The sequence below is a fragment of the Labrus bergylta genome, chromosome 24 (assembly GCF_963930695.1).
Source record: "Labrus bergylta chromosome 24, fLabBer1.1, whole genome shotgun sequence".
NCBI lineage: Eukaryota > Metazoa > Chordata > Actinopteri > Labriformes > Labridae > Labrus > Labrus bergylta.
In genome coordinates this window covers 11576214-11600337 of record NC_089218.1, presented here as the reverse complement: position 1 = coordinate 11600337, position 24124 = coordinate 11576214, and the positions used below count along the sequence as shown (strand labels likewise).

General features: G+C 42.7%; 1 protein-coding gene across 2 annotated transcripts in view; it reads right to left on the bottom strand.

The window, feature by feature from the left end:
- LOC109992383 (fidgetin-like) overlaps positions 1–9864 on the bottom strand; it is a 32553-nt gene extending 22689 nt beyond the window's left edge. Inside the window, exons 1-2 of one of the 2 annotated variants that reach the window (XM_065952034.1) lie at positions 9674–9864; positions 8787–8817 (exon numbers count right to left, since the gene is read on the bottom strand). In XM_065952034.1, the coding sequence (XP_065808106.1) occupies positions 8787–8811 (25 nt within the window). In that variant the 5' untranslated portion in view covers positions 8812–8817; positions 9674–9864. Of the gene's footprint in view, positions 1–8786; positions 9626–9673 lie in introns of those variants that run through there. The other variant, XM_065952033.1, reaches the window with a different exon arrangement.
- Positions 9865–24124: the final 14260 nt, after the last annotated feature.

The window sequence follows — 24124 nt, the reverse complement described above, 5'->3', positions numbered from 1 at the left end:
TTGGTGAGTAATCTTTTCCCAGAGAATATATTGGCTGCATGCACAGTGCCCGTTTGGAGTATTAAAAGTGCATATTGTTCTAAATTGAATGTTACAGCGAATATAAAAACCTTGCTGCAGGACAATGAAAGACCACACACACTTGAAACTACAGTTGTCTGTGTGTACGGCCGAGCAGAGAGAATAATTCCACATTCTCCACAGTTTTCACTCATGTCAGTGTGCGAGTTGATAAGCATGAAAATCCATTTATCTACAAAGGGACTGTATCGTCCATATTGGACAATGTCTCTTTCATGGTCCCTTGCAGGCCCTTTTCTCGTCCACAAAGCCGCCCAACTGACTCCGCCACGTCTGTAATAGGCCACATTCATTTGATATACACACATCAAGGGACATATTGCGGTGGTTTTTGCCGTGCATCAAGAGAAGTGGTCACAGAAGTAGGAAAAATGCTCTCAACATAAAAGAACAATAGATGCAAGGCAGATGCAGCGAGACGGAGAATAAAATAAACAGTGGACCCCGTGCAGAGCTGGACATGAACACCGCACATATCTGCTGATATGAGTGCATGGACGGAAAACCATATGGAGGCGCAGCGAGGCTCACTGTCATTATCATTCAGCTTTTCTCTCCCTCTCAGAGTTGACAGCGTAGAGAGCAGGAGGATGTATATCCAGAATTAGGCCTCTGAGGAGGAGGAGGAGGAGGGGGTTGAGGAAGAGGAGGAGGAGCTGTCAGATTACAGATTAGAAGGTGGGGAAGTGGTGAGATTAAACATGCAGTCTAGATGGTAGCCCGACTAATACAGCTCACAGCTCCGCTAAGGGCGTTGTCAAATTTAGTCCTGTGGATTATACTGCCATTTGTGACACTGAGGGAAATGTTGAAGAGAAAATCAAACTCACCTGGAGATTCTTATTGAAACTCCTTCCACGGTGGTCAATGTTATTCATTGCTTACCTAATCCATATTTGTGTAAATGAGCCGCGCGGAGCTTCACAACACAAGGCAGACATATAAAAACCTCTGAGACATTGGTATTAACAGTGATGCTACGTCTTAACCACCCTCTGGCTAATGCGGCTAATGAATGAGAAAGCGCTAGCGGGCTAACGGCTCTAATTCTCCTTCACAGGCTATCATGTTGCAGCCCGGAGACAGATCAATACCATTTGCTCAACACACAGGAGGCCTGCGAATCTATAAAAGGGCTTTTATTGAGTAATTAAACACCCATTACTGTCCCGTGCAGCCAAACAATAAATTTGATCAGCCTCTCAGGCGCAGATCCAGCCGTGATTAATACTCAGTGCATGCATGACATAAAAGACCACAATGACATTTTGTTAAGCCCCGTCTTAGTCCTGTCTTTGTCGGTGCGGGGACAGGAGTTCTGCTGCTTACAGCGGTGCTTTCAAGGTTGTTTTTGTGCAGTTGGGGAGCTCCATAGCAGCATTTTGTTGACCCCAGCAGCTACTTATTACTCGTTCTTTCTGACCTGGGATCAAATCCAAACTGCCCTTTACTGTTCTAAGGCCTTCATGATACTCCGTACTTGTCTATACATTGAAGAGGCCACGTTTAACAGTGAAAAATAACTCAATAACTGAAACCTTACACCACAAACATGACTATTCTGTTACTACTTAATATGGCGTCAATGTTTCTATGATGAGGCTACTTTGAGTATGAAATGCACGAAATGAAACGACCTAGCCCCCTCTGTTGCACCTCCATAAGCAGTGTTCAACATGTAATGAAGCTTTTAGTCTCACTTTTAATGTAGCTGTATGCAGATAGACGCATGTTAAAGCAAACAGCTGCATGTATTACATACTGTAAATGAACATGAAAGTATGAAAAAGAAGATGCTCTCACTGTTTTAAACCCCTTTCTCATATTTATGACAAATGTATTATTTGACTGACATCCCGGGCAGAATCAAATGGAGAAAGTCGGCTGCTTCTAGAATGAGAGAAAAACTCTGAAGACTTATTTTTCAGATCAAAAAAACTTCTTGCAAATAGAGAAATATTTTAAGCAAAGTTCAACCATAATCATGTCAAAGTCGTCCTGCTCTGTACTGTTCATTCCTTTCAGGCGGACTGAAGGCTTGACTGCTTTTTTTTTTTCCAATTTCCCAACGTCCTTTTCTGCTCTCGCACAATTCAAAAAACCTGTTACAATCCCATCCTTGTTGGAGAATATTTAGCGTTGTTGAGCCAACAATATGGCATCTGGGTGATTCTCCTAAATATGAATGGCCCATTCACGGGGCTCAATGGAGTCGCTTGGCAATGGCCCTTCTTCGCCTCCCTCCTCCATGCTCAAAACAATATTCAGCGCAGCAGTCTTGGCACTTTTCCCCGAAATCAACAAAAGAGGAACTCGAAGCCGTCCCTGAAACCCTCAAAGCATTAAGCCTCTGTGAGATGCAAGTACTTGGCACAAGCAAAGCGATTTAACGACAATGGGCAAATCATACAGTGCTTTGTGAGATTTAGGGGATACAATAGCACTCCCTTTCCAAAGCACACATTAGTAAGCATGTCATCGGGACCCCCTGGGGGATTTGAGCAGCCTAGAGGATTGTGTAGTGAAGAGGATAAATATATGTTACTGGGCAAGAAGATGGAGCAGTGCCAGCGCCTCATACTGTGGATTATGAGTGTGTGGAATACATTAATAGATTAATCTTCTGAACACACAAACTAACCCGCAAACTGAACCCATTTGGCTTGTTAAGCGTATACATCGCAACACATCCAAAATCAATTTACAACCATTTAACAGAGCTCAAGAGGTGCAGATGAGGAGAAAGCTCGCCTCAAATATATTTAAAAAAAATAAATAAATAACTCCTGCAATGAAAATAAAATGCACACACACAGAAAAAAAACAAAAAAACACTTGTTATAAATGTGCGGCGCTTGCAGCCATGCTGACCTCTGAGTGCTAAACAAAACCAACAACGGACAAGCAGACACCCACTCAAAAGTCAATACCATGCGTGCCTCCTCTTCCTCTTGTATGGTTAATGCATGATGCCAGGTAGGGGAGACAGACGGAGAGTAGGATCTCATTATACGCTGCATGCTATCATTAGCTATCTACCACATGTGTCCATCCTGCCAACAGAGTTGTACAGGCAGCACCCTAATGCTCCCGCCTGCTTCCACTGGGGGGGGAAACTTGGCCCGAAAACACACAATACAATACACACACACACATACATACACACACACACACACACACACACACACACACACACACACACACACACACACACACACACACACACAGTGAAAGAATGCGAGAACATAATCACAGGTACACAAACAAACACCTTCCATCCCCAGCAGGCTGTTACATGGAACATTCACAGATTTTAAGTTGTTTTTTTAAGCAAAAGTAACAAAAAAAACATCAGAAATGGATGCTTTTCTTGGCATTATCATTAGAAAAAGAAATGTTTGGACTCCTCGATGGTAAAAACGGGATGTTTGAAATCACCTCCCTTTGACCCGGGATAACTGGCATTTATGCAAATTAATAATTAACAGAATTACGCACTAACAAGAATGCAAGAACATAATCACAGGAACGCAAACAAACACCTTCCATCCCTCAGGGACTTTAACGTACACTGATTTTAAGTCACTTTTTAGGCAAAAATACATGAAGAAAATTCCACTTTGAGCCCCTTTTCACTATAGAAATTGGTTCTTAATTTGCTTTCTGTGATTGTAAAAGAAATATCTTTTGGTTTTGGAATCCTTGGCGATTAACTCGATTCAATCCTTTTTCTTATTTCTTCAGCTGTTCTTATAGGCAAAGCAGCAGACACACAAGAAGCGGCAATTGACAGGTTTCAATTCAGCACCGATGTTGCTTAAACTGCAGAAATGAAAGTCAATAAAAGGACCTAAAAATCTGCACAAATTGAAAGTGTTCATCAAAGGGGGAAAAAAAAAGGGAAAAAGCAAAATTCCTAAATGGGATGACTTGATTTTTATTTCTTTGTAATGTATCATAAAAAATGAATATCTCTAAGTTTTGGTGCTTTCAACTTATTAAAGTGGCTTTAATGCCTCGCATGCAGCTCTGCAAAGAACGCAGCAGCATTTGTGGCTACGTAGCGACAGCACTTGTTTTTGCTCCTGCTCCCAGTTTGTGCCCATCTCCCAGAGGCCACAGGCAGCTCAGTGATGCTGTGCCACACGCCCAGCCACTCAACATCCTTTGTGTCCATCCGCTGGCAGCCTGCCAAGCTCACACACACACACACACACACACACACACACACACACACACACACACACACACACACACACACACACACACACACACACACACACACACACACACAAGAGCACACAGCGATTCTCCCTCACACCCAATGAGCCATTGTTCATTAACGCGCACGCACACCTTTGCCGCCACACAGACAAGTGTTCGCCTTACTTGCCGCTCGCTAATCAAGACGTTCAAACTGAGCGGCCGACAGGGGAAGGTTGGATTAGAGGGGAGGAGGAGATGGTGGTGGTGGTGGTGGGGGCAGCAGACGGCCAGTATCTATCCCAGGCTAGCTGTTAACAAAATCAGATCATCCAGCCAGAGCAGCGGCGGCGAGAGATTACAGTCAGATCCTTCCTCTCTCCTTGCTGTCATTTTCTTTGGCCCTTGTGGGAGAAAAAAAAAAAAAGGCTCTCATCTGCGTCCTCCATCGCCGGGCCAAATGACTGGCGAGCTTCTCCGCATATCAATGCACAATTTAACTTAACTTCCATGGCAATAACCTAATTAGAAACGGCGCCTTTTCTCATTTGAAGGCACAATGTAAAGGATAAGCTTCATGCCGCCATGTCTACCGAGGTCTAATGGTGCTGAAATATTCCAAAGTGGAAGTCAGATTGTCTTTTTTTTTTTTAAATAAGTCCTTAGCATATTTAACACTTCCACACGCTGAATGTTTTAATATCTGCCAGAGAATCCGGGCCATGGGTGGTGGAGATTGCTGGTAAAAGAGTAAAGCGAGGTGAGCGGGGGTCTGCTTAAAATTCAAAAAAAAAGGGGGCAGCGGATTGCAAAAGAAGGTAGGAGGGAGAGAGGAAAAAAATCTACAGCTTTGATTTGATTAAAATGTATGAAAGTGGCGCATTACATAAACCAAAGAAACTTCAAACATTTCGGGGGGATTCGGAGTTCAAAGAAAGAGAGATAATGCTTTTAACGCTGGAATTAACATGGAAATGAATTTAGTGGAACGTCTCTTCCAGAATGGGATATAGGAGGTGGGAAAGTCTGCAAGTTTGACGCTGGTCTTAGATCAGTTTTGGTTACAATGGTTCTCAGCTGGAGGCCTGAACTGACCTGGGAGCTGCCTTTATATTTCTTTACGAAAACTACAACTCAATTTATTTATCTTACTTTTTATTCAACCGCAAACTAACATTGTCTTCTTACTGGGAATGAAAGAGTTTCCTTATCACAGATGTTCAGTCACATCACATCCTGACACCGGTAAGAAAACACTGTGATACAAAAACCTGATCTTTAGAGCGTCACATTGAAGCATAATCTCGGTTTTAAAGGCACCCCAGGTTACAGCAGGTCAAAAGTGGTAAGCTGCAGGTATTATTCCACCCCTGAGTCAGCTTTGTGTGGATACCCCTCGTCTTTAAGTACAGCCATCAGATTCTGACTGGATAATAAGCAGTCAGCACTGAGTGTTAGGCGTGAGGGCACGATGAATATAATTTGTGATGTGGAGGGCGCGAGTGCGTGAGGCTGTGCGTGTGCAGGGGGGAGAAAAGAATCCATCAACCAGCAACTGTCAGTCACAGCAACACTGCCCCCCCCCCCCCCCCCCCCTACCTTTCCAGAAACAGGAAACCATACCCACAGGAGAGGAGAGGAAGGGATGGTTTGAATGGATCATAGTGTCAAGGATTTTAGGGGATATGGCGTCCACTCATCTACCAAGAGCGACGCGTTTACAGCTGCCCGCCGCCTCTTGGAGAGGACCTTAGATCAGCGAGGAGGGGCTGTCAGCAAGCACACAGGGAAACACACAAAGACTTACACAGCCTCGCTAGATGACACACAGCCCCAGCTCTGTCTTCTGGGACGATGAAGGAGAGAGAGAGAGAGAGGGAGAGAGGAGGGGAAATAAGTGGACAAAGAGTGAAATAGATGAGAGAGCAAGGAGACAAGACAGGCTGACGCACTGTCGAGCAAACGTGGAGAAAAGACAGAGAGGGAGGGGGGAGAGAAAGATGAGAAGACAGAGAGAGAGATGGAGAGAGTGAAACAGACAGACAGGTCCGAGAGGGATTTGTTCTATTTGCATGCGCTGGGCTCCCATGGGGTCCAGCGCCGCTCGGCGAGCCGAGAGCACAAAAGATAACACTTAACATATTTGCTAAAAGATGACAACCCTGGCTGGATCTCGTTTGAAGAGGCCCTTTGTCAGGACGTGCAGACAGGAGAAATCCACTGATATGGTTGCAGCCGAGACGAACAAATGTCTCTCTCTCTTCCTCTCTGTCTCTGGTGTGCGTGTGCGTGTGTGTGTGTGTGTGTGTCTGAAAAGCACAATATTTCCCCACATCGTCTTACATCTGGCAGAAGTCCCACGGGGGGGGCGGGCTGGATCGCACGCCGGTGGCTCTGGGACGGTAAAACAGCTTTTAATGGTAAACATTACAGACTGATAGAAAGTGTCAGGATAATTTATTTATACGGTCCCACTGGGAGTCGCTCAGCCACCCTCGCCGCGCACCAGCTCTCTCTATTCATTTGAGGGAGAAGTCCGTATTTGGATAAATAAAAGCAGAGTAAAGGGGAGCCCGTTTGTAAAGCACTTTTTCTTCTCTTCCTATTACCTCCCCTCTCTCTGTCCCTATTAGCTGTATCGGGGGGGCTGCCGGAGATGTGAGGCAATATGTTATGTGTATAATGAGGGGGATTATTGCTACTGTCACTGCAACACGCGCGCACAGACGATGCACAGGGACGGATCTTAAGCCGAGGGCTGTCGCAAACAAATACACTTAGAGGAGTACACAAGCCGCTGAGTATCTACATTATTTACATTACACACACACACACACACACACACACACACACACACACACACACAAGACAACGCTTGAACAGTTGCACATGGGTTTCCTCGACTCATGCAAACACACACACACCGACACACACACATTTAAAAACTCTTGCACCCTATCAGTCCCATTAAATGCAACAAAAAAAAAAGAATCTGAAAAACAGTGAATTTGCTTCTGCAGTGTCCTCCAATATGTTGAAGTAATATATAACAAATGTGAACAGAAAGTTGGAGGAAAACGTTAATTGTGATTTGACTTGTGCACCAAAATATGCACCCATCGTTGTCTTTTAATAAGTGCACACTTGTGTATCTGTAATGTATCAGTATAAAAGAAGCATCACTTTCATGACAGTGTGCACCCTCGCAATAATAAGAGCAATATGACTCAAAGTATAACGGCGGCCTGAGTTAAACACACACAAGTGCATCAACAGGAAAAAGGTGGAAACTGCACATGATGGGAAGCAAATAACTGTGGGTGAGTGTGTGTGTGTGTGTGAGAGAGAGAGAGAGAGAGAGAGGGAGCATAGAGCGAGCGAGACCAAAGGTGAAAGGTTGAGTCCTCACTAATAACTGCAACAAAAACCAAGAATGTGCAATCGTGGAAGTTCAGCGCATTAAAAGAAAAGCGCATTGTGTTGGTTTTCTTTTTCTTTTCTTTTTTTTAAAATGTTTTTCCGAAATGTGATTATTCATTAGAAATGTATCCGCTTGCTTTTCCTTGCCGGTTTCACTTGCAACAGGGTGGGATGGATGTTTTCAGTTCCAACAATCCACCATTGTTCTGTGTGAATGTTGTTTCCTGCAGCGGTGGACACTCACAGCTCACATAAATCACATTTTTTTAAATATATATTTGGAATTTCAGTGTGCATATTTGGAGTATTTTTTTGCCAGGAAGTTGTGCTCCTAAACTGTCTTTCAGCCTGATTATTCATTTAATCACTGAAAAATCCCACGGTATCATAATTTCAATTCTAGAAAGCTATCTCCACTCTAATGTAATAAAGTGTAAAAAAAAATAACAATAAAGAGGAAATAATCCCAAAAATAAAAATGCATTTTGACATTCCAGTATGTGGGGCCTTTGTCACTGTGACTCCAGCCATGTAAAACAGAGCCACTTGTTTACCAGTGAAGTGTATTTACAACATTCAATCCAAAGAACACTCCAGATCCCATATCTTTAGAATTTCTCTGCAGGTTTGACAATTATTAGAAAAGTTTGGTGATAACGGAGGTGATTTTAATGTATTTAAATTGTAATAGTTGTTGCAAATGGAGCCTAGTGTCATTTACTTTAATATTCCAATAATTCATTTCATGATTACAACAAACAGCTGCTGAGAGGTTAAATTGGAAGATAGAAATATAGTAAAACATGACTACCATTTAAAATAACAAATGAATAATAATAACAAATTGACGCACAATTTAAATTGTAATCAAAGCTAAAGGTTTGAATACATGTACACACACAAACACACATGTACACACACAATGCCATCAGTTTCAGTCACATGCATCCCTGTTTGGAGATAAATGAGCTCATCACCTCTACCTGATACTGAATTTGATCCTGTCTGTTTTTTTTTTTTTTTACACCTTCTGCCATACTCATAGAAAAAAAGGGCATAAGTTGATGTCAAATTTGACTCACCATAGACGCTGCTGCTGCTGATCATCTCGTGCTGGAACAGAGGAGGAAGAGGGAGAGGAAGAGGAGATGAGAGCATTGGGATTAATGTGTGAAGAGACGGGGGGAAAAAAAGGAAAAGGATTCCAAAAAAGCAAAAAAAGGGGCAAAAGCTTTTAGATTACACACACTTTTTTTTGCTAAGCTTGTTGCAGCTCGGATCTCAAACCGTGTGAAAGGTGGGCGAGGAGCAACTGAACAGGAGAAGCAGCTAACCTACATGCATGTCATTAGAAAGTGGATGACAGGCGGAGAGAGAGAGACACAGACAGAGAGAGAGAGAGAGAGAGAGAGAGAGAGAGAGAGAGGGGGAGAGAGAGAGAAAGAGAGAGAGGGAGAGGGAAATCAACTGGTGCAGCTCGGATAGTTTGGGAAATGACGCCCGGAGACGGAGTCAAGTTAAATCTGGTGCGAACGCCCTAAAACGTCCGAGCTTGTAAAAAATACATGCCGCGGTGACATTGTATCCGCTCTCTGCACGCATGTATACGGCAACTTGTTGTAACAGAAGACGCAGGAGCTCGATGCAGGCTGGAGAAGCGTCCTCATGCACGCAAGTTGTGTGGTTTTTTTTTTTTTTGGTGCCGCACAGCCGAGACATGAAACAGACAGCTTACAGTGCAGCCACAGCCTGTGCGGGTTGACCGTGGCGCAGGTGCGCTACTTGACAATCACATTTCAAAAATAAATGAATAAATTGCAACAACAGTTCAGGCGAAGGTATCGTTTGCAATTCGGACAACTTGTTTAATCGCGAAGTGGACGTGAATTATTCCGAGCTTCAGCACAGACGCGCTGTCTGCTCTGACCACTCCGTGTAATCGCAGACGCAGCAGACTACCCTCTCTTACCTGCTTTTTTAGCGACAGGTCGACCTCTCACGTTGGGGTGCGTGGGGAGGGGGGGCGTGTGGGGGGGGTTAGGGTCGCATCGATCCCGGGAAGGGGTGCTGCTGATGAACGGGGGGGTGCCGAGGTTAAGCCAGGTTGTGCGCGAGCTGAAACCATCCCGAGTGAGCGCAGGAAACACTGACCACAGCCACTGCCATGTTGGAATTTCACCAGCCCTGAACAGCTGCTTCTCACACTGACCAGTACGCTCCCCACTGCGCATGCGCTCAAAGAGGGGGGAGAAAGAAGGAGAGAGAGAGAAAAAAATCCTCAATTCCAATTATTGCCCATAAGGTTATTATGGGCGTATAGTTTGCGTGGCACAGTGAGTCCAAATGTTGAGACAGAATGGAAAGAGACTGCAGACCTTTTCACTCACTTTTACGAGTCAGTTGTGCGTAATGTTGCTCAAACTAACATTATTTTCTTTGATAGGCTACACTTCAGTTTAAGCATTTTGAATGAGGAATGAGGAAGGTGTGCTCTCACCTGTGTAGCCTACGATTAAAAACACACTGGAGGACCCCACAGTTTGGGGACTGCACCCCCCCCCTCACAGCAAACGCACCGACTGAGTCCGCGTATCTCCCAGTGATAATTATAGCAGCAATATGGAATTAGCAATTGAAGCCCTAATTAGAAGGAAAAATGTCCCAGTTAGCGAGTTATCAAAGCATCAGCGGGGGGAGCACATTTAAACAAGACATCAAAGATGGAGGAACTGTCAGTTCATTGTTCCTAATCACCCCCCACACAAGTTGATCACATTACAGGTGTAATTGAAATCAAAGGCTTCCACATGTAAACACAAATAAACGGGAATGCAGGTGGTCGGAGAGTCAAATATGATGCCCTTGAGTAGCACGTAGAAAGGTGGACTGTTTCATTTCCCCACCTGCTCTTGCAGCTATTTTTTTTTTTTTTGGTTTTGTTTTAAGGTTCAGAGCTACACCTTTCATTCTCCTATTGTCTTGAATTTATTCCTCTCTTCAAGCATTTCTATTTTCTTCATTAAATGTATCAATCCCTGCAGTGCAATCAAGTATTTGTTGTGATTAGAATTGATTGAAAACTCATCTAATAGCTTTGTGGAGAGGGGTTGTTCCTCTTTTGTTGCACAATGCCAATTATTAGTAATTAGAAAAAGCCTTCTATAAGCCCCTTTAAGGTTTAAGTGAGGAAACCAGGGGCTTTGTAGTAGCATTATAGTGTATAGATGCATTAGCACACATGCTCTTTCTCCATCTGATTTACATACTGAAGGCAAAAGGTATCATTCAAGTGTGTTGAATATGCAGTGTTGCTATAAAAGGATCCACACGCTTATGTGGAAAATCTTATGTGGCGACACAGGATTTAATTTTACAACATATTTTCTGATTTGTGACGGGCACACACTGCATTTGTGTGTTTGAGTGTGTGTGTGTGTGTGTGTGTGGAGATTTAACGGCAACATAAATCTAAATAGATTTTAACTCATTAGCCATTGGAGAGGTAATGATGTAAGTCTGCCACTAATGAGCTTAAGCTCTTAATTGAATAGGAGGGGGGTAGAGCAACACACACACACACATGCACAGACACACACAACCATACACGTATACACAGTATGGACGCCCACACAACCCAAAGTGCACAAAAGGATGTACACACAAAGACACATCCACACACAACTACAAATACAATCCCGCCTCCTGTGTTGGTATGGGGTGTTTTTTTTCCTCCTTTTTCTCTCCGGGGTCATGAGGAAAGGGGGAGGGGGGGGGGGGGGAGTCATAGTCACATGACCAGCTAAATTTCAACTCCAGTGCCTGCGGACTTCAGTGTCGGCCCTCATCACTTCACCACTCCACTTTCTGTGCCTTTTTCCCCCATAATGCATTTTTAACAAATAGGAAAAAGGAGGACATATAAAACAGATTTAATGTTATCTAAATGAAGAACAAGGCAGAAACAAAGGCTTTTCACACTAGGGCCTAATCAAAGCACCCGCTGAATGTCACACTAATCAAACCCAGACTCCAAATGTTCCATATTCACAGTATAAGAGGAAGAACATGCAACAAAATGCGGCTGCTTTGATGCCACCTCTTCCAGACACATTTCATATTTTTATTCATCTCAACCAAATAATTATCAGCACTTAACCCTCCGTGTCTGCGGCGACGTAAAAACGTCAAAATCAATTTGGATGAAGAAGAAAGCTTATAGGATAAAATGTCCACTCTTTACAAAGTGTGCAATACATTTAGAGTAGAATGTTCCCCTGGTAATACAGGCTACGAAAATGATGATATCCAATTTCTTAGAGTCTTCTATCAAATATACTGTGATATAAACAAAGCCCCAGTGAATGGGGGACAATCTCAAAGCAGGAAATCCAGAGGGAGAAAAGAGGAGAGATTAGAGCAGCCCAGACAGTGTTTCCAGTCGCTCAGATAAAGAAGAGCAGGGGAAAAAAAGAAGAGGGGATGAGTCGTCTTTGCTCAGAGGCGAGTGTGTGTGGCCAATCCACTTTTATGAGCCCAGACTAACGCCCTGATGGGACACGGCGTGGATTTGAGCAGAGCCTATTGAGCATAAGCTGCTAAATTTGGCAATAAAGGGAATGTGATTTACTGTAAGCTCCACTGGGCAGAGAGCAACGCGGCCGCCGGCGCGCATACATGCACACACACACACCTGAGAGCATGAAAACACACACTAACAATAACTCACTCACTCTGTTACTGTCTCCTGCTCTCTCCCTCATTCTCCCTGACACACACACACACACACACACACACACACACACACACACTGCGACACCCGGCCGGCTTGCCTCTGAGCCCGGCACACTCGTGCAGCCACTCATGCGGCTCAGCGGCAGTGACTTTGACAAATAACCAGGAAGTCCTGGTGTTGGCTTAAAAACTCCAACTTGTTCAGTTGCAATTCTGCATTTGTCCTGCTTTAATGGCTGTGGAAGTGGCTTTGGAGGTAATCTGTCAGTGATTGATTAGAGGCCGGCCAAATCCCCCCTCGCTGAACGCATTGGTAGGCTGCAGGCCCGCCCGCTTCTGCTGCTGCTGCTGTGTGAGGCAGAGAGAGACACAGCGAGGAAAAGACAGCAGGATGAGAAACATGGACGCTCTGTTTGTATCTACATTAAGTCAGCTGCAGTTCAAATGGCAAAGTTCATCTCGACATGAAACAAATCAATATCTTTCCCTTTATATACATTTTTTTTTGTTCTGACCTTATTAATATATACAAACATGTGCACAATGAAATGCAGGAATAAAAATAAAACATTGTTACTACACCATATTAAGAACATTTTATCGATAAATCTCACTTTTGTGTGCTAAATAGACATTCTCAAACAAAGATGTTTACCATTTGGTTTCTTACATTTGGGATCATTTAGACCCCAGGAAGGTCGACCTTTAGACCCCAACACAGAACTTATCCTCAATGTCTGAAAGACCTAATCAGTTCAGACAATAAAGGTTAAAAGACTATTGTTGTGAAATTAATTCATGACAAGAAATGAAAAGCTGATTAAACAGCAGTGATTGTATTTTAAGAGCTGTTAGAACGTTACAATAGATCACTTAGAGGGTTAAACCCCACCGACCCACAGTCAGGACACAATAATCGATTTATCTGAAACAGTGGAGTGTTTAAAATGTTGACTTTAAACTAAACTTTAAGAAAGTGAAATATAAAGTTAAAATATGACTTCTTTAACTTTGGGTAAAATCCACAAAGAAAGCAAATAAATGATTGATTCATTTTTTGATTTCCTTTCATAGGATTATTAATACTACATGTGTTAGCAGCATCTAAAATGTGTTGGTGGTGAAAGTTGGGATAATTTAAACTCTAAAACTAAGCACTGATCACTCATATGTTACATTTAAATAAATTACTTACATAAAAATGTGTTTCTGTTGGGACTTGAGCACAGTTCTTGAATTGATCACTGCTATACATGCTCTGTGATTTTAATGACATTAAAGCAACTTAAGGGAAACAAAAGAGGGGAGAAAACCCCCGTGTGTGATCATGCACAGGCGCTAGCATCAACATCAGTGGTCTTTAAACATTTTCCATTCAGGAATGTGTCTCCTTCCAGGGATCTCACATTCTCCTCCAGCTCACAAAAAAAATACTTTTCATGGCTGCAAGAATTTCATCAATTCACATACATCACTTGATATGAATGAATTACACTTCCCATGATGTAATAACCTATGTTCATCACTTTGAAATGAGAGACTATAAATGCATTGTCCATGCAGAATAAATACCGGTTATGTTAAATCTGCTCAAATGTCACAAAGTCATGTATTTACATTTGAGTTAAATGGATACTTGCATGTTGTATTAACACTCTGATTTGCAAAGATTGACCATGTGTCGGCTGTTTTAAAGTATTCAAAGTGGTCTGCAGTATTACAGTCCCTTTTCTTATCAGAGTGAACTAGTTTTTTTTTTAAACTGAAAACACATTCAATTCCCTCTTTTTCTTTCCTTTTATATCATGAAAGTCCTTTTTTTGCCAAACATGTAGAGACTCTGACCATGAAAATGTTTAGTGTGAATCTTAATGTCACTTAAGTGATAATTATTCTGCTCGCCACAAACCTGACGAGCAAAATGGAATTCAATCAGAGCCTGCGCATAATGACAGTCATTATGAAAATAATGAATAAAAAAGTAATAATGACATCCCTGTCTGTATTCAGACCTCTTTTTCTCACACATCTCCATGGTGATCTGGGCTTCTTTTTTATTTTTTCCTACTCTACATTCTGGCTGGCCCATGGTTGCTTTAATCACATTGTTTATGGTAAACCAAGCGTTGTGTTCGAGCTCTATGCTTGGACTCATTTAATTAAGCACTTGAGAGGTGTAGCCGAGTCTACAGTAGTGCGGCGTTGTCTCCTGCAGTGGAGAGAGCGGGGTTATTGTTGCTGACCAGTCCATCTCGCAGCAGCTCTCTCTGTTGGCTATTTGAAATGAGACAAATCTCCCTCTGTGCAAGAGTTTGCCTTCATACCACTAATGTGAATCTGACGTCTGACAACCAGGAACAATATAATTATGAGGAAAAACATCGCGTCAGGGTTGTGGAGGAACAGATTACACATGCTGGGAGTAAATGATAAATCACTCACTGCTCTGCTCCGTTACAGCGAGTCAAATTCAATACATTTAAACTACTGTTAATTCAACTTTTCTGAATGGAAATATGCCATTGGAGCACATTATTGAATGTCCCTTTAAAGCAGTTACAGACTTATCTTCACATATACAGTACAAACACTGATTCCATGGATTCTGTACGTGCAAGCATTTTCCTCAGCTCCCGCCCAGTAGATGTGTGTGTGCTGGACCATGTCCTTGAGGTTTACTCTTTTGATTCAATAGCACTCCACATGGATGGACTCAATCAGATACCTCAAACCCAGTGAAGGGTGATGCTCAATGGAGCCGAAGTTACACCACAGCAGCTCCTCGGAGAAAAGACGACCTGGTTCTGAGACAATGTTTACATGTATAGATGTTTCTTACCCATGTAGAAACCATTTTTAATTCCTAAACAAAGCCATTTTGACTTGTTGACACTATGTCAAATTGTCACATTTTTTTGTCACTTGGCGTGGAAACGTACTTCATGTCTGGGAACAATACTTTACATAGTTTGCCTCCTGTCAGTGCATGTAGATTTCTCACATGGTAGGAGCATGTGGGATTCAAGGCCACACTTAAAATAAATCCTCCTCAGCTTTTTTTTCTCCTCTACTTTTCCAACTGTCAGACCAATTGGAAAGCAAGATGATTCAAATGTGTATTTAAATCATCAAAGGCGTAGCGCAGAGAGATCACATCAGGTACTTATCTGAAAATCAGATTTAGAACAAGATGTACAGCTTAAAAAGGATTGGGAGGCATGGAGGCAGATACAGCTGCAGTCAGCTGTGCAAAAATCTCCAGAATTTTCTCCCGTCTCTCCAAACACTTACACGCAGCGCCTGAACAATAACTACGAAATTCTGAGGAAAGAACTTGAAATGGCCAACAGGGTGTCTGGCCCTAGAAGCCATTACTCCTTGAATACCTTGAGGATAATGAAACTGGGCCAGGGGAGAGCGGGGATGGAAAAGTGTGCTGTTGGAGTGCACTGAGCCATTGCACATTTCTGTTTGAACCCATAACACTGTGGCCATGTGACAAATGATAGCAAACACAGAGCCTGGGCCACTCTGAGAAGATTATAGCTGGCTGAGTTCAAAGTAAATCTCCAAAAAGGTGTATGTTTCCCTGCTTTGAGGTACTGTTCACTTTATAGTTGCAGACATTATCAAACCCAGTTCAGATGACATGAATCTGTAGTTCTGAAAAGCAAATTGGTTGATATTCTGGGGAGCAGAACATGCTTTTTTTTTCAGAAAATCAGATAACCAATAACACTAGTTTGGCTTTTAACCTGGAAAATCTACAACTAGCAGCAACTCCAAAGATTGTAAATGAAAATATTTTGCATTGTTTATGTTTAGAAGAGAAGGCTAGGAGAATGTTCGCTTACTTCAGGTTTCTTAAAATACCGTTAACTAGCCTGGTTGTCAACAGAAAAAAATACTTCTACCAGCACCTTAAAAGCTCACAAATTGAAATATATAAATGCACCTCAGAAGCTATCAGATGGAGTTCATGTACTTTGTTTGTCTTACATTTAAAATATAAGTGGGGGATAAAACTTTACATTTAGTCTTTACTGTTGAACAGATAGGGCAGCCCTGCGCTTCTGCCTTTTAAGCTAATGGTCTGCTGGTTTTATGCTAATATTTATGAGGCAGAAGATTAGAGGAGATTTACTGTATGTGTAAGTACGACAAGTCATGAGGGATGTAAGATTTTACTAAATACATTATGAAGACAGTATTGGTCAAACAGTAAAATCTTGATATCGATTTCCTCCAAATAGGGTAATAACTTTTGTGGCACTTACAACATGAGGGACAACCCCAGACTATTTCTGCTGTGAGTCACATGTCAATTTGCAGCAGCTCTATCTGAGAAATGAACATTGTCTGGGAGCAGACTTCCTGATTGGTCATTTTGAAGCAGAGAAGTACGTCTGCATGTCCTGACCCCTGCCCGTTGTTTCTTCATGCTCCGCTGTATAACAAGACCATCACACAGCACCGACGGGAGACAGGTCTCAGCTGCTCGCGCTCTTATCAGAATGGGCTGCGCAGAGCGAGACGCCTCGAGGAAGTATCAGTAAACAACGCTATAGGGTTCCAGTAGCTATACGCTCAGGCACTCATGCAAAATTCAGCACTTTGTATGTAGACTGAGAGGGAGCCAAGGCAAGAGGCAGGGGTTATGTTTTAACTGGTGAACCTTCAGAACTTCACTATTCCCTCTCTAATTCTAACGGAAATGTTTGTGACTATGGCCTGAGAGGGTGAAACAGAAATATTAATTGCTGCTGCTACACATGAAGACATTCAAACAGTGGCTGCTGTAGCTGCAGCTCCAACCAGTTATCTTCCACAGTCTATGTGTCTTCCTCCCAAGTCCTTAATGGTGTGATCGCCCTTAACTATACTGTAAATCTCTCCCCAATGGCTTATAGTTCAAATTAATGGCCCTGCCATAAGTGTTTGAATTTCATGAATTGTAATAATACTTACATCACAAGACACATGAAGTCATGTCTCCCTCTCCACAGTGGAGATATGATACATTTTAGCGGGATGCACAAAGTGGTCCCTTGGTACGGTAGTGATGTATTCTAATAGACTGTGCTGGCCAGCCCCTGGGTGCAGATATTCATGATTCATATTTGAAGGCTGCAGAACATTTAAATGGGACATTAAGTGGCGCAGAAGATTAAAACACTGTTGGCTGTGTGGAATAACTGGGACATTCACTTTTATCTTTACTGATAACCAGAGTGTTCTGATATCCATCAAAGTATTACCGGAACTGTAATTTACTTCACTGTATATATAAGTAAATGCAAATTACAATAGCTGAGCTATGGTGGATTTTTTTAAAAAGAGGACAAAACTGTTTTTGTACAAATGTTTCAAGCCAGTAGTAGCAGTGCGCAAACATCATTCTGTTTGGCCTAGAATACATTTAATGGGCCTTTGTGTTCTTTTCAACATTTCAATATAAAATCAATATATTTAGCGTGTTAAATAACATCCTTTTTTTCCCTTATTGCTTATCATAATTTTGGCCACCATAAGTATACAGTACATTGTTAATTACAAAAAACTTACAAAACCTTATTTAAAAGCTTTCTTACTTGAGTTTTTATCCAAATCTTCTTTGACAGTATTTGAAATGTGACAATTTGTAAGCTGCATCAAGGGTGAGGAAATTACTAATACGTCCTTGTCTGTCGTAATGATCTTACAACTTTATCCAGCCATTATTATTAAAGGTGCATGTAGTGTGTCTGTGAAAGTGAGCATATTATCGTTGATGTGTGTGTGTGTGTGTGTGTGTGTGTGTGTGTGTGTGTGTGTGTGTGTGTGTGTGTGTGTGTGTGTGTGTGTGTGTGTGTGTGTGTGTGTGTGTGTGCCGGAGCAGGAGGACAGACTTGATCATCCCCTGTCTCCTGGTGACTGTGTGGAGCCAGCCAGCCGTGGCGAGGCTGCCATAACTACCAGTTGAGCTCTGTCAGGGAGATGACCCACTCTCTATTCAACAAGACCTGCCACCCTGACAGAAAGACAGACACAGAGCATGACGGACAGTAAGACAGGCGGGCGGAAAAGACAAAAGACACAGCATGTGAATATTTTAACTCTCGGCTGAATCTGAGAACTCTCCGTCTCGCTCCAAACAGCTGAAAACAGGAAAAAGCTGTAGGTGTAATTGGACTGCAGCAGCGCAGGTCAGAAGTCAATGGTCTTATTTGAGGGCTAACACCATTTAAGACTAATTTGAGACTATGTGTTATTGTGCCTTTAACTAAGTTTCTAACCTGATCTGTATAGAGGTTCATTGTGCTTTTAAAAGGAGACCTGCTGCCCTACAAAAGGCCATCTAATGGTTTTTCAAACCCACAGTATTACATTAATGTACTGTAGATCAAAGGATAAAACAACCGCTCCTGCAAATGAAGAGAGAGCAGAGAAGATTTTGCTTTTTTTTTTCCTTTATGAGGAGTCCATTTGGGTTCTCACTGTTACGAATGATTACAGTCTCACCAACGATTAAAAGGCACTTAAGCAAAACTCAAAGCATATTTACAACCAACTTACTTCATACATTTGTAAAAGTGAAATACAATGCATTTTAATGGATACCAAATGAAATGCAACGTAAAAAAAAAAAAAATACTCTTTAAACATTTTCAAGGTTAATAGAATTTGGTTGTATGCAGAAAATAAAGCGTAACATTTTCAAGTTTGGAAAGGTGAAAAAGTCGTTTATGTTACGGGTAGTGGCCAACTTAATGATGCAGAATAAACTGTTTTTAATTTATCATCAAAATTGTTTTGTTTTTTAATAAGTTTTATTTAATGCAATTCCTACTATAAATGCACCTTAAATTGGGTTTCTTAGCATGTAAAACAATGTATTGGTATTCATATAGTTGTGTGTGTATTCAGGTTTACCTGTGCAAGCCTGTGTATATCACCTCGTTCATTTTGTCATTGGTGTTTGTGTGCATGTAGCGAGGTCACGACCCCGGCTGGAGGCCTGTCCCTGGAGAGCTTGCCTCCAGCGTGACCAACTAACACTACAAACAATTAAAAACCACTGCTGCCTCCCCCCAGGGCGTTCGGCTTTATCCAGCTCAGGTCGGAGAAATCGCTGCTCTGCGCTGCACAAGATTCCAAACAGAAAAACCCTCGCTACAGTATGTGCTCTATAACGATGCCGGGCAACGCCGGAGATGCAGAGGCAGAATCGATACGGCTACAGCCTGTGGACCAGTGTGGAGACAGGGGGCTATTATTAGGACGTCCTTTCTTTACCACCTGAGCCACTTACACACTTAGGATAGTCACACACACACACATACTCACACACACTCTTCCTCCTAAGAGCCTGCGTGAAATAGCAGCCTTGTTATTATTCCCCAGAATCATTACAGCTAAAATTCCTCATCTTGTAAAAGCAGTCCCAAAATATCCACATTACAAAATCAACAACATGTTCTCTCTGACGCTTTGAATTCACATGAAGCAAGACTGCTGCAAAATTTATCCCAACTTTGAGAGCAAACAAATAATTCAGACTCGTGGTCTTGCCTGATGCAATACAGACCAGTCTGCTGCACAGAGCGGGCCTGCAGAGTCTGTTTGAATTAATGGATGTGAATTTATTAGCAGAGTGGGCGCAGTTAGCGTAGCAGCCAGCCAGTAAGATAACCAGTCAGCCAACCAGTTATCTCTCTGGGCATATGCTGTGTCCACTGCTCCAGAGCCCTGCTGTCAAAGCCATTGTGAATCCTAATGATCACAGTGCATCCCGACCGGTCAAAACACACACACACACACACACACACACACACACACACACACACACACACACACACACACACACACACACACACACACACACACACACACACACACACACACACACACACACGCACACACACACGCACACACACTCCCCGGTCTTCGCTCCAGGGGTCCTGACAAAACAGGAGACGGCGGGGACTCGTCAGAAGACAGCAATGCCGGTGCGCTCCACCTGCTCACTGATTCTTACGCCTGGAGGAGCCTGAAGGCACTGCCATCACACACCCTCCTTGTCCATGGCACACACACACAGAAATACACAAATCAATAGGCACACACACACACACACACGCACGCACACAGATGCCCACATTCTTACAGACACATACCCACAATGCACATACCCAACCTGCTCCTCTTGTCTCCTTCTTACCTATCTTCTGTCTCTTTTTTCTTCCCAGCATCCTTCCCAATCCAACCCTATCCCTATCCTGTTGTTTGTCCCCCTCCCTCACCTTTCTCCTCACCCCCCCCCCCACCCCGGACTGCAGAATGCATGAAACAACATACACACACACACACACCTACACACACCCTCACCTGTCAGGTAACATCAGAGAGGGGGAGAGTTGAAGAGACGTGACAGCGTGCTGAAGGAAGCGTGTGCCAGGAACACAGACCTCTCTCCGTTCACCTCTGCTGTGCTGGAACACAACGAGTTGCAGCCACCCCCCCCCCCCCCCCCCCCCTCACCTTTGCTACGGATCAGACCTGTTTGGAGAGTGCTGGAGAACACGCTGAGGAGAGGAGGTAATGTATCTGAGTGTTGAGAGGAAGTTCTGATAATCAATAGGCGAAGAGAGGAAGCAGCAAAGAAGGAAAGGAAAGCATGGGGTATGGACGGCCAACACATGCAGCCCGAAGGCCTTTTCACTTTCCATCAAGTTCAACAAGTTGGCCTGAAAGCTAGCAGCTGCCATATGTGCTGAACCATTTACACAGTGAAGTCCAACAAGTCAGCTGCAGCCTGGAAGATGATTTGTTTCGAGAGAAAAAACTTCATCAGTGTTAGAATGTCAGCAAATGCTGCTGCACTTACAGTAGTATTTTTTTGTTATTATTATAGTAGGTGCATTACATCGGCCAGGTAGTGTCATCTCATGAGGTTTTCGAGATGAGATCCAGCTTTTGAATCATGAAGGGAATCTGCTGGATTCCTCCAAAACTGGACAGGACTCTAATGCAGCCGAACTCAACATCGACTGAAGACTTTAACATTGTTAATATCATTCAGGTTTCACCATGTTTTAAATAAGGTGGTCAAGGTGGACTGATGGTATCTGAGAGCGTTCTGATATCCTCATACTTCACCAGCACAGTACTGTTATAGTAACAGTCCTGTTTACTGTAGCGGGGTGCTTAAATTAATCTTCTTTTAACTAGATAACTAGATTCCCTTACATGAACAGAGCTGCATTAGACTCTGCAACAGGTTGGTAGAGTGCTGAACTAACAGGTGTGTGTAAGGTTGTGTAAGACACAAACAGAATTGAATTATGTGGTTTCTATAGCCCATCTCGATCTGGATTTTGCATACACACAGTCATCAGTACTAGAGACATACAAATGTCTGTTCAGTTTTATTCTCCATCCATGCTGGAAGAATGAATTAGTAATATCTCTGCATGCACTGGCCTAACAAAACATCCCCCTTTCCTTTTTTTAAATAATAAAGCCAGTAACAGACTCCAGTAAACCTCTGCATCTCCTTCTGGTTCAAGGGGGATGTTAAAATCTGTTGCAACTAATTGGTTCCCCTGTTGCCCCCTGTTTGTCATGGGAACGAAACAACCATCAGCGCCCTGCATCCACTCCTTGGAATTGGCAGGTGAAAGAACAGGGTGTTTGTCATGTGTCACGTAAAATAGACTGACAGTCAGGCGTTAGTGAAGACCGATGTTGGTGGGGGGAGATCCATTTTCTCAGCACCTCCAGGATTTACAATTCTACAATTCTACAATTCTACAATTCTACAATTCACTTAGCAGACGCTTTTATCCAAAGCGACGTACATCAGAGAGTAAGTACAACACAAACAAGGATCTAGAAAAAAGGGAACAATGTCAGTAAGAGCAAACGATCAGCTTTGAGTCTGATTGGACACACAGGTGCTGACAGGAAGTGACCAGAGGCAAAGCACAACATTGACTGCAGTTCTTGAGACCTCTAATCAGTATAGAAACCATCTTACAAGTCGTCGTTATCAAACAAAAACCATCGTCATTACCATCATCATCATCAATAATATGGAGAGCATCATCATTAAGTTAGTAGGTATTCATGAAAGAGCTGGGTCTTTAGCTTTTTCTTAAAAGTGCAGAGGGACTGATCGAATGGAGTTTGGAAGTTCATTCCACCACCGGGGGGCGACAGAGGAGAAGATTTGGAAGTTTTGGTTCCAATAAGCACTTTATCTTTCAGCCTATTGCTTTGGTTTCCCAGCCTGCAAAAATTACAGATTTAGCCGTTTTTTTTCTGTGATTGTTGTGGCCTAACATGCTCAATGTTGCAGCAGCTTATTTAAAGATTCAGAATTTATCCGTGTAACACATTACATAGTGAATGGTTACGGCTATCCAAGGCTAATTAGATAGACCATGAAAGACAAATGATGACAGCAAAGATCTTGATCGAACAGTGAAGCTACAGCGTTCCGTGCATGTTAAAGCGTTTATGATACTTCCTGGTTGCACTGATTTCTGTTCACTGTCTTCTTCTTTTAAATGTTTTCCACCAAAGCCCACAAGCTTTAAACTTATTCAATTATAATAAAACAAAAGTAATCGTTACTCTTTGTTTGTGCACCCTGCTCGTGTTGGATTAACTTCTCACATCCAGCAAACGCCTCTTTTGTCTAATGCTGCTTCTAATTTCCTTCCTTCATTTGCTTTGAGGGAACACTCCAGCATTTATATTAAGGAAAAGCCCTCCACACCGATTTGAGGGGCTATTTGCAAGTTAGAGAACGCCACTCGAACAATAACTACCCATCTCTAGTGTTAGTTATCCTCTATATCCACAAGAGCCTTTTCCACTAGATGGAGGGGGAATGGCTTTGCTTCATCAGGAAGAAGTGGATCTTCTAAAAACAGTCATTTTGTTTCTGCGTCTTCCCCGCCCACCCACCCTTCCATCTCGAGAGACGGTGCAGGCTGATTCTCTTGCATGAAGTGCCTCTCGACGCTCTCCAAACTTACATCACGCATTGTTTCGCCTGCTGGCATGTTTTGCAGGCTCTTCGGGCCCATTCGGGTGTTGGATTGGAGTGTGTGTAGGTTAGTGGGTGGGCAGCAGGAGTGGGTTCTCAGCAAGGGGCAGTAGATGCTGGAATTTCTAATAGAAGGTAATTGAAAGTGAGCACTTGGAAGCGGTTGGCTGGTATTCATGTGCTAGACTGTGTTGTACCAAACATGCAATTGAAAGTCTCTTTAGAGGATAATATTTTAAAGGTGCTTCAGCCCATTTTTTTCTGAAACAAGAAAAGGAAACACTTTATTGGCAGAGACAAAATGTGAAGAAATATGCTCCTCAAGGATTGGAAGTGGACAACGCTCTTGGTATTGTTACTTTGTCTTCCTTTTTGTCTCTGTCTTTGGCTTTCAGGACAAATGGTACCCTTACCTCTCGCCCCCTTTGATAGGTTTCTGCAGAATGAGGCCTTGTTCCATTAGTGAAAGAAAAATAAACTAAAATATGTTATCCCACTGAAGGACGTGTCTTCAGGAGAGCTGAAGATGAAATGGACAAATAATAATTGTCCTTCATGTCATAATAGTGCCGCTTCCATTATAACGGTGTGTGGACAAAATCTATCTACAGTGGTAACCTTGGGAGGGGAAACAACATGATTTGAAAGAGAAGA